Source organism: Akebia trifoliata, chromosome 6, assembly GCF_017979445.1.
Source record: "Akebia trifoliata isolate Shusen 1 chromosome 6, ASM1797944v1, whole genome shotgun sequence".
Taxonomy (NCBI): domain Eukaryota; kingdom Viridiplantae; phylum Streptophyta; class Magnoliopsida; order Ranunculales; family Lardizabalaceae; genus Akebia; species Akebia trifoliata.
In genome coordinates, this window is record NC_141380.1 from 26,836,615 (window position 1) to 26,848,117 (window position 11,503).

General features: G+C 32.5%; 1 protein-coding gene across 1 annotated transcript; it reads left to right on the plus strand.

The window, feature by feature from the left end:
* The first annotated feature begins 2,195 nt into the window (after nucleotides 1–2,195).
* On the plus strand, nucleotides 2,196–4,917 carry LOC147400568 (WAT1-related protein At5g07050-like). Its single transcript, XM_086446258.1, has 7 exons — nucleotides 2,196–2,553; nucleotides 2,653–2,715; nucleotides 2,820–2,936; nucleotides 3,454–3,697; nucleotides 3,810–3,968; nucleotides 4,052–4,203; nucleotides 4,473–4,917. Exons 1-7 carry the CDS (start codon nucleotides 2,351–2,353, stop codon nucleotides 4,744–4,746), a joined length of 1,212 nt encoding a protein of 403 aa, XP_086302384.1. The 5' UTR covers nucleotides 2,196–2,350; the 3' UTR covers nucleotides 4,747–4,917.
* Nucleotides 4,918–11,503: the final 6,586 nt, after the last annotated feature.

The window sequence follows — 11,503 nt, forward strand, 5'->3', positions numbered from 1 at the left end:
CACTTGATCATATCTTACAAATTTATGATCTGGTACATCGCGAGCTAGAATTGCTTGTAATTGTGGCCCACTAAAACCAGTTGCACCCCCAAGTAAATGGAGGGCATCAGTGGGCTTTACTGTAGATCTGATACATCTGTCTGTTTGCCGCATCGATGTTCAACCAATGGTGTATCAACACGTGGCATCCACTACCATTATAAAATGAACCGTGGCATCAGCAACCCACCAGAATCACTTTAGTTTCGGTGCCTCTCAAAATCGCTTGCCACTATATTATACGTGTGGGTCCCACATTATTGCACATAAAACTCATTCTATTGCTGCCACGTGGGAATCAGCAATTTCTCTTCTTTGATGTGGGTCCACTATTTAAATGGATAAATAGGTTAAGAGAATATTCAAAGTGGTAGGGTTGGCTGACGATAACAGGCACGTGCCAGAGACAAACCTTCGCACGCTCACACAAAAAGCTCACAAAAAGTATCAGTGGGTGGCTCAATTATTTATTCAAAGTTATAATTGTTTTTTTTAAATTAATTTAAGATATTATATTAACATTTTTAAGATGATTTAACTTTATGATTTGATGTATTAATAATTAAGTACAATAAAAAGATATTTTTTTTGTAATTTTGAGAAATTATTTGATATGAATTTTTATCAAAATGCCCATTCCCTTCCCTTGCTATAATTTTAAGATTTAAGACATTGCTTGCGATGATAAAGATTTAGAATCGTGATAATATGACGCCCCCTTCTAACAAATGCCCTCATCACAAAATAGTAGATAATTTTCTCGGGATTCACAAAATCATAAATATTTCTTGTGTGTATCCCAAGGCATTTGATCTATGATTCTGTGATGGGGGCATTTGTCAAAGGGGAGCGTCATATTATCACAGTTCAAAGATTTAACTATTTAAGAAATCATTTTAGAAATTTTAGGTAAATATTGTATCTTTATAATGTTTTAGTGTTATTAATTTAATGTAATGTAAAAGCAATTTCACAATTTAAAATTATAACTATTTTGAATTTTGTCAATAATACCCATATTTCTCTAATTATAGTAGTAAATATTTCTTTTATTTTTTATTTTAAACTTGCTTAAATTTGAAACTGGGTTAAGAGACTTGACTACATCGAATTTTCTATTTAGTCGGTATAAAAACTCATCTGAAATAACTGTCAATATGACTCTAAAATTCATTGAATCAGGTTAAAAGTTCGCTCAAATTATATTTTATATTTATATTTAATAATATTTTTAATATATATATATATATATATATATATATATATATATATATATATATATATATATATATATATATATAGTTGGGAAATATGTTTTATGGATTGAAGGACATATAGACAAAGGTTTTCATTTAGGCCATGTGAAATGCCATGTTAGCCCAAATGACACATTAGTGTTAGGGTACACGATTTAGATTAGGCTTTAAAAAAATTTGAAAAGAAGAAGTTTTGATTGATCAAGACTTAAAATTTGGATGGCTATTGAATTGCCGAGTTTAAAATGTATGTTGATCTAGGGTGAAAAATGATTTTTGTCCCCAGAGGATATCTCAATCCTCTGGGGTTTATAGTTTAAATTAAGTTTAGAAAAGTTAAAAAAGGAAAAAGATAAGAAAAGAAAACATAAATTTTGATTTTTCTTGACAAAAGGCTTCGAAAGTGATGACCACTCATGAAATCCCATATTACAATGCGTCATTATAAGGTTTTTTAGTCTATATCCAAGTGACATTAATCATGTTTTTGTGTGTCACATGGACGTGTGATCCATATAGATAATTAAATGGTCTTTCAGCTCGTGCAACCTGAACTTGATCACTCATAAATTTCAAATAATGCGCCCAACTAAATAGTTTCCTTTCCAAAAATGAATATTAATGTGTAACATAATAATTTTTATATAAGTTAGCTAGTTTTTAGTTAGTTTTCAAGTCTAAAATTGCCCAATTGATCCAAACCAATTTTTTTTTTTCTTTTGATAAATAGTATTGTATTCATAAACCAATTTAACTTTCAAGATACTTCAAAATCGAATGTGTCGAGTTGACTCAACCAAATAGATTTTGAGTCAACTCGTTGAGTTTTAAAACATAGCTTTATAAACTATCCAATTATTTGGTAGGGTCTTCAAACGCATATAAATAAGTGACAAAGGGTGACCATCTTATAACTTAGTAGAAGAACAAACATCTTTGCTATTGTTCGTCTCTCCCTTCTTCCTTCCAAGTCCTTTCTCTAGGACTGCAAGGTATCCTTGCTACTTGTGAATTTTTCCAAAAATTTGCAGAGTTTGCCAAGAAGAAAAAAAAAAATGGAGACCCAAGGATTGTTCGGCAACTTCGTACAGAAGTGCAAGCCATACATCGCTATGACCTCGCTCCAGTTCGGCTACGCTGGCATGAACATCATCACTAAGGTCTCCCTCAACAGAGGGATGAGCCATTATGTGCTAGTTGTCTATCGACATGCCTTCGCCACTATTGCCATCGCTCCCTTTGCTCTCATTCTTGAGAGGTAGGAATTAGAAACCGACCCATAACATCATCCACACTTGAATTCGATAAATCTATAATTGGAGATAATTGATTCAATTGTGTGTATTTTGGATTCTAGGAAAATACGACCGAAGATGACATTTCCAATTTTCATGCAAATATTTGTGCTCGCTCTTCTTGGGTTAGTATCCATATATAGATCACATATATGTCATCGTTTATCATGTCATGGAAGATTGTTGTCATTGTAAAATCTCAAACTGACATTTTTATTGGATTCCACAGGCCGGTGATAGATCAAAACTTTTACTACGCTGGGCTAAAGTACACTTCCCCCACCTTCTCTTGTGCCATGAGTAACATGTTGCCTGCTATGACGTTTGTTATGGCCTTCCTATGCAGGTATATATACACATAGATAACATCATCATCGTCATCGTCGGCGTCATTAGAGAGCTTATGTTATTATACCAACTTTTTTTGATTGGTCACCAAGCAATGAAATTAGAAATGGTTCATCGGGTATCGATAACCAAACTATTTTTTTTTATTGATTGCACCCCTTTCAACTTCTTCTTCTACTTCCTTTTTCGTTTTTCCTGAAGAAGCTCTTCAAGCTACCCTTCTAGTTATGTGAAAAAAGCTCTTTGAAACGACTTGTAGAGCGAGAAAATGACCGAAAAGCTCTTTGAGCTCTCCTTTCTTCTTTAACTACTTTTTTCCCGAATTTGTTTGAAAATCCCTTTTGGGGTGTATCTGTATTCTTATTTGGTGTGTTACATATATAATTTCATTAATTGGCTAGTTATGAAAAAAGTTGGTACGGTAAAATGAACTCTATATTGAATTATCATCATTATTATGGGTTTTTTTTTTTTTTTTGGGCTAACTTATTGATGTGGTTGATGACAATGAAAAGGATGGAGAAAGTAGACATCAAGAAGGTGAGATGCCAAGCAAAGGTGGTAGGAACTCTAGTAACAGTGGCTGGGGCCATGTTGATGACCTTATACAAGGGACCCATCATGGAACTAGTGTGGTCAAAACATGTCCACCCACATAATGATACCAACAACACTGGATCAACTGACAAAGATTGGTTCAAGGGATCCATCCTTCTTATCATTGCTACATTTGCTTGGGCTGCTTTGTTTATCTTACAAGTAAGAACAAAATCAAATCAAATTAAATTTAGTAGAAATTAAACCCACTTCATGGAGGGGTCCTTTAAGTGTGAAAATTATGGTTTTTATATGTATGAATTTAATTTTTCAGGCAATTACACTGAAGAGATACCCAGCTCATCTCTCTCTCACTGCTCTGATCTGCTTTGTGGGAACACTTCAGTCCATTTGTGTCACCTTTGTCATGGAACACAAACTCTCTGTTTGGTCCATTGGATGGGACATGAACCTTCTTGCTGCTGCCTATGCTGTTAGTCTCTCTCTCTCTCTCTCTCTCTCGCTCTCTCTCTCTCAATGAGTTACTAATAAGAATACAAACTTTCATGTATATAGGGCATTGTATCTTCAAGCATAGCTTACTATGTGCAAGGACTAGTAATGAAGAAAAGAGGGCCAGTGTTTGTGACTGCTTTCAGCCCTCTGATGATGATCATTGTTGCCATAATGGGATCTTTCATTCTTGCAGAGAAAATTTATCTTGGAGGGTAATTTCCATTTTACTCCAATATACATTGTTTCCTATAGAAAATTAAGTAACATTATTCTTTGTTTTTTTTTTTTTTTTAACTAAAAAATATTTAAAACATTAAAAATATATATTTTTCACTCAATGGGTATCTCCTCGTTATCCCAATCCCAATTATAATAAAATTAAAAAAAACTCAAATTTACAATTTTACCCTCATGATGTGATTTATTTGCATCTTTTGGATTGGATACACAACTAACTGCTATATTTTTTGTGTGGGTGCAGTGTTCTTGGTGCAGTTTTAATTTGTGCAGGCTTGTATTCTGTCCTATGGGGAAAGTACAAGGAATACAAAGAGAAAGAAGCCGAGACGATACCTGAAGCCATCAAGGGTGTCCATGGAAACAATCAAATGGCGGTGATCTTCGAAGATGTTGAAGCTGATCATGACCATGCAGAATTGAAGAAAGCGGAAGCTAACAAGCTCTCTTCCATTAACATTACTATCCCCATCTCTGATGTACCTATGAGAGCTAATAATGAAGTTCCAAAGGTCTAACTAGCAGAAGAGAGAGACAAAGTAGCTAAGGGATGGTGGCAGGGGCATTTTTGTCTTTCCAATCCTTTTTTGTTTTTGGGCTTTGGGGTTTGTTTTCTTAATGTAAGCTAATATTCAGCATAACTGAAACAAAAGAAATGAAGAGAATCTAATAAGTTTGTTTTATCCAAATATTTTGCAAGAATTACTGAACCAACCATGTTATAATACTTTAAGAAAATGGGCATATATCCGATTTTGTATTAAAGTTTTTAGAAAAATCATTTGATGATTGACTATCAAATTTGTTATTTATTTATTTGCCCTTCCAATGAACTTAATCAAATTATGTACAACCAACGTGCATCATATTACTGTTAATTATGAAATCAGGTATATTACAATTTAAAAAAAAAATACATAGCCGATTCAACAATTTTGTCAAATTACATAAATTTTTTTGTGAATTTAATTGCGCAAATTTTGTATCTGATGCAATTATCTTCTCTTTTAGCTAAGTGATCACCTCAAACAGTATGGATTGTCTGTGTTTGGCTGTGTTCCTTAGTTTATTCTGAATAGAATTCCACTAAGGGACAACATTATTCGTTATTGGTCCACCACCTGAACTCACTTTAGAATAATATTCTTAGAAAAAAAGAAGAGTTCTTTATGCAAGTGAAACCTTATTGTTGCAAGGAAATTTAATATTTGACCTTGTACGTATAGAAGCATAGAAAATTTTCTTTGGGAATATTTAAAATATATACATATAGGTGCGACAATGCTCTTGCCACCATAGTTACTAAGTTTGGATTGGACAATTATACAATTATTTGACCTTGGGAATTTTGTTTTTGTTCGTCAAACCTGCTTTTAATGAGTTAGTAACTTGGTGTTAGTGGGATTTGAACATTGGTCTTTAATATCATCATTCAAAGACTTTACCAATTAAACTAGTTGACACCTACAAATTGAAAAAATTTTAGGTGTTATCTTGAAACCTGTTAACTTCATCCTCCATTATCTTTTTCTTGATATTTGAAAGTTGAAGAAAATTGAATCTTGAGTTAGGATTTTGTGACAGTGCTTGTGACTAGCATCAGCATGTGTATTATAAATGGATTGATTTACCATTGCAAATTTTAGAATTAAACTATTTCACTTAAAGCCAAGAAAAAATTTACCATTAAAAGAGATTCTTTTCAACTGCTCACTAAAACTGAATGCAGGAAAAATATTTCTTCTTTTATAAAGAGGAAAAGAATATCCTTGGTTTAAGTGAAATATTTTAATTTCGAAAGTGGTAATTTACCATTTTTAAGAAATTATAATGATTAATAAGGGTGCAACTTGGTTCGGTTTGGTGAGGTCCAATTAAAACCGAACTGACATAGGTTGGTTCCACTAAATAAGAACCAAAACTGAACCAAATTCCATTGGAATCAAAGTAATCCAAATCGAACCAAAGTTGATTTTATTAGGTTTAGTTCTATGGGTTGCCACTAATCTATAAATTGTATGTAAAAACAATGTAATAATAATAAAATTTTAAAATATGAGTTAGAAGTTTCGGATTAAACCAATTTTTGGTGAGGATGATCTCTATAATTAGAAGATCATTCTTAAAAAATATCAGTCGAATCTGAAATTACTAATCTCATCAAAAGTGATTTAGAATGTGAACTGTTGATTTTTTACCAATAATTTATAAACCACTTTTGATGGACTTAAATTTTTTAGATTGAGCTGATTTTTTGTGAAGATGATCTTCTCATCATAAAGACCATTCTCACAAAAAATCATCTCAATCCAAAACCTCTAACCCATATTTTGATATATACATATATATATATATATATATATATATATCCTATTAATAGTCATTTTATACATCCAATTTCAATAGATTTTTAAGAGTCGTGCTGGGGTGACACAAGATATACTGTGATTCTCACAAGTCTGACGTGGACATGCATACATAACGGTAGATGGTTTTTACTTGTATCGCGAGGAAACACATCTATGGTTATGTGCACATTCCACGTCAGACTTGTGAGAATCGCAGTAAATACTTTTTGTCATTTCAATCATTTCAGTCATTTCAGCATTTTCTGATTTTTAATTACAGTAAATGCATGATTCTCCAAGTTGAACGACATGTTTGGTCTTTTGACGTCTTCTTTTAGAGTTCCAAAACTCATATTCTCTTGTTCCATGTCTGATCCAACACTTTAAAGTGGCCAAGTTGCCAAGTTAATACCTTCCCTTTTCCCTCTTTTGAATCCATTACCCCTTTTAGCTTCTTTTGTCCTACCATTGATGTGCTTCATGATTCTCATATAGGTTGGAGTATTTTTCGGTTCTTTTCGAGATAAGGGAATAATATTTATAAATTTTTAATTATGTATATTACTCATTTGAAAGTCGACAGAGTCGAGTTGACTCAACTACTCGAGTTGATTCATATTCTCTTGCTCCATTAGTGATCCAACACTCTAAAGTGGCCAAATTGCCAAGTTAATACCTTCCCTTTTCCCTCCTTTGGATCCATTACACCTTTTTAGCTTCTTTTGTCCTACCGTTAATGTGATTCATGATTCTCATATCTTAGGTTCGAGTTTTCTTCGATCCTTTTCGAGATAAAGGAATAATATTTTACAATTTTTGAAGTATGTATATAACTCATTTGAAAGTCCAGAAAGTTGAGTTTACTCAGCTACGTATACTCGTGAGTAATAAAATGTAAGCAACTACACCTAGGTACCATGCATTCACATTGACAAAGTCGGGGTTTAGAAATAATTCCAGAATAAAAAAATTTAGAGAAAAAAGGGCCAAAAAATTGTAGAACGATGGAAAGAATAAAAAAAATTAAAAACTAAATAAAAATATATTATTAATTATCAACAAAGAAAAAAATGTATATTCATATATTAAACACAACATTAATTATATAATTACAAAATTTCATATCATAAAAATGCAAAAACTTAAGGAATAAGTTTAGAGTTGCGAATTAATCAGGACTTTTTCAAATAAATCGGTGATTTTTATAAGTATATGAATAAATCAAACTCAGATCGAGTTGAATTGGGTCAAATTGAAATTGCTCCAATAAAGGTGATATTGGATTTGGATCAGTTCCAATATATTATTGGATTGGTTCCTTATTGGATCTCATTATTTGGATTTAAACATGATCTTGATAATAAGTAGCCTGGTTCCTGATCAAATCAAATTGGATTAGCTGTAGATATAATACCATATTAATTTAAATCAAATATAAACTACAATTAAATATAAAACAATATCTATACTATTATTTTAAACCCATTATCGAATTTCAGGTCTGATCCTTCAACAGCCCTAACTACATCATTAAGTAACATGAACACAGATTATTATGTTAATCCATGACATCGTTGCTAGAAAGTACTCCTTAATTATTCGACCCAATAAAGAAAAATAAAATAAAATAAAATGTAGAAACTCATGATAGTGATAGAGAAGAATATGTGAGCCATGCAAGTATGCACACAATTCATGTGTCATCATCCACACAGTGCACTTATGCTAATCCACAAATTTTATAAGACCTCAAACTTGTGGATTAGCGCGCAGACCCACAGTAGAAAGTAGGAAAGGAGAAATAATGGGTTTTACCCATTTAGTGGCAATATTAATGATGACCTTAGCAGCGAAAAGTAGATTGATTTTATATTAGTGCAGAAAATTTACATGCACCAACATATAGCGACATTTGGCACCTTGACATACGAGCCAAATACTTGATGCGGGACATGGACAGAATAAACAAAGTATACGGTCGACATAGAGGTCTGACAATTCACATGTTGGAATTGGACTCAGAAGTATTTTTCATTAATCTTAAAGTCGGACTCGGCATGTGCTAATATTTTTGTAAAGCAAATAGGTGTAATCAAATTAAGAAACAAATCGAAAAAATAATCACAAGACAAGACACAATCACACAAAGAAACACAGATTTTACGTGGTTCCCTCAAAATTGAGGTACGTCCACTGATTCCACTATGAAGAGAAAACTCACAGTTATAAATTACACTCTTTCACCAAAAATGAGAAATATAAATATCCCAGAAAATCTAACTAGGGTTTTATCTAATATAAGTGAAATTACAAAAATATCCTTGAAAAAATTTTCCCTCAAACCCCTAGCGTGCTCAGCAGTGAGCTCAACTGGTGTGAAGGCATGGTTTAATTTACAGTATCTCTTTGTTGACTAGTATTATCAAGCTCCACAAACCACAACAGTTTTGATCCAAGGGGAGGACCAAAATTACTTTGAGTTAAGATGGTTATGAGTTAGTTCCTCCACTTGCACATATCTTATGCTACATGTGTTATTTAAACGAGAGCGGAGGCAAAAATCAAGAAAAACGAAAAAAGTGTTGTTAAGTGACTTGAGTTATCTTAAAAGAAAACTAAACAATAGGTAAAACATAAAGAAAAAAGGTTTGTAATTTCCCGTCTGAGCCATATGATTTGGGCTTCCAAGTGCTTTTGCATTTCAAGATAACCCAAAGCCATGAGCCGAAAAACAGATTGGTTTTGCCTTGCATGACATGGATTCCAAACATTCATAGAATTTAGACAATTAATGAGCCCAATTAAATCATCTTAATCATTGAGTATATTGCATTCTTGGGCACGGGAAGAATAATTGTTGAATAACCAAGTAAAAAATGGAGAGAAGAAGTACATTTTCTTAATGATACCAATAGTGGATACTTTAATAGGTTTCGTGGATCTAAAGTCCACAATCTATTTAATTTACATAACGAAGCAAGTGGTGGACCCTGCTAGATGGTCATAACCAGTCAAATCTTTACATCTTATTTTTTAATTTATTAATTTGACCTAATGGTGTCTCTCAAATGAGCTGGTAATAGACATTATGTTTCACAATGCCCAGATGCTTTATCTTTGTGTTTTTTATTATGTAAGTTATATACAGGCATTTGAATTAATAGTTGACATGGCCAGATATAGATGAAATTCTAATTAAGATCAATTTAAACTAGAAATAAATGTGTAGAAAAATAGGTGTACGAAATAACAATAGCAATCAAAATAAAATGCAAATTTTAAGATAAAGAGAGACACATAATTTGTTGTGCAAATGTCTTGTATTATGTTGCGCTATACAAAGTTGCGGTGGTGCAAGGGTAGCGTCTCCAACCCGAATTTTGTAAGGGGTACGAAAAGGGTAATCATGTAATATTTGTTATGCATGTGAACACTCTTGTGGAGCTCACTTAGTAATTTGCTCAAATACCTATTGGATACTTAACCAAACAATTTATGTACTACACCTTCCAAGATCTTGTTTGATAATGACAATGAAGGGTAGTCCAACTAATAGTAGCAAATGTAAAAAGATAAACAACCACACAAAGAAAAGAATAAGAACACAATACTCACAATTCGAGATTTTATGTGGTTTATTCAAAGATTACGTCCACGGAGGTATGAGCATTGAAGCTCGATGTCACTATGAAGAAAACGGGGCAAATTAATATAAGGACTCCCTTTATCACTTAGATTCACCTTCTTTTGGATCTCAATCTTCTCAAACCTCTCAACTTCTCTTCTCTTGAGTTTTTTTTTTTCTACTCTTTTTTTTAGAAAAGACCGAGACTTAAAGTTAGACTTCTTACAACAAAAAAACAAAACCCTTTTTAAAAGCAACACATAAGTGGACAACTTACATAAGTTACAAGTTCAACCAAAATTATCTTGGACCGACCTAACGAAAAACACACTTGAACCAGGCCTAATTGATTTTTGAGCCATACTTTAACAATATTTTCCTAAGATTTCTGCTTTGGGGAGTTTTACGTGTTTTATTAACCCTCAATTATATAAATAGAGATCTTTAAGGCAATAAAACATATGAGAAAATAGTGATTATTTTTGTTTTGTTTCGTAGTCGTAAGGACACTGTCGAATCACGTAAATCCTTGTGTTTTTTGTGTGATCTATGTTATTTCTGTTAGTTCAATTTTTTACAGAATTTATGTGGTTCAAGAAGATTACTTTGTTCATTGGTGATGATGATATCCTTGCACTATTTTCATGAAAATCAAGGTTGGAATCTCTCAACCTCACATATGACAGATAGTGAGATATGAGTGAACTTTAAATTAAATGATACGGTGTTAGAAAAAAATTGAATGGAGGAGCATGACTTGTTTAGCTGATCCAAAAATTTTAGGGTAGAATTTTTATCATGATTATCTCACTTGAAATTGATTCAAAAAACATACAGAAACCCTAATTTGGTTCAAGAGGGTCAAGTGGGAAGCACCCTTGATATAGTGCTTGTCAAGTTCATCAAATGAATAAATCATGACATATATGAAACCAACACCTAAAGAAATGGGATAGTGACTAGAGCATATAATCCACTAGAAATAAAGGTAAATCTGCATGGAAATCACTAAGGAAGAAAAAATTAGGCATGATCAAGCAACATCGATTCTCCACGTATCTTTGTTTTCCAAAGCACGCTGCTGCTTTGTTTTCTTCCAAACCCACTCTTGTAAAGCTTTGTCCTATTGCTAGGAGACACTCAAGAAAGCAAAATATATTCTTAGATCATCCCACTACTCTAATACTATAGTGTTGCATATAATAATTATCCTTTGATTTAGATTTGCATTCTTCTCATATAAAATATTTTGGATAACAATCATGCTCAAATCTTGGTTTCAAATCTCGTCTCGTTCATGAA

Excerpts from the sequence above, each read along its gene's own strand:
- LOC147400568 (XM_086446258.1), top strand. The coding sequence starts at position 2,351 with ATGGAGACCCAAGGATTGTTCGGCAACTTCGTACAGAAGTGCAAGCCA. Across the intron at positions 2,937-3,453 it reads GTTATGGCCTTCCTATGCAG|GATGGAGAAAGTAGACATCA; the intron begins GTATATATACAC and ends GACAATGAAAAG. Across the intron at positions 3,698-3,809 it reads CTGCTTTGTTTATCTTACAA|GCAATTACACTGAAGAGATA; the intron begins GTAAGAACAAAA and ends TTAATTTTTCAG.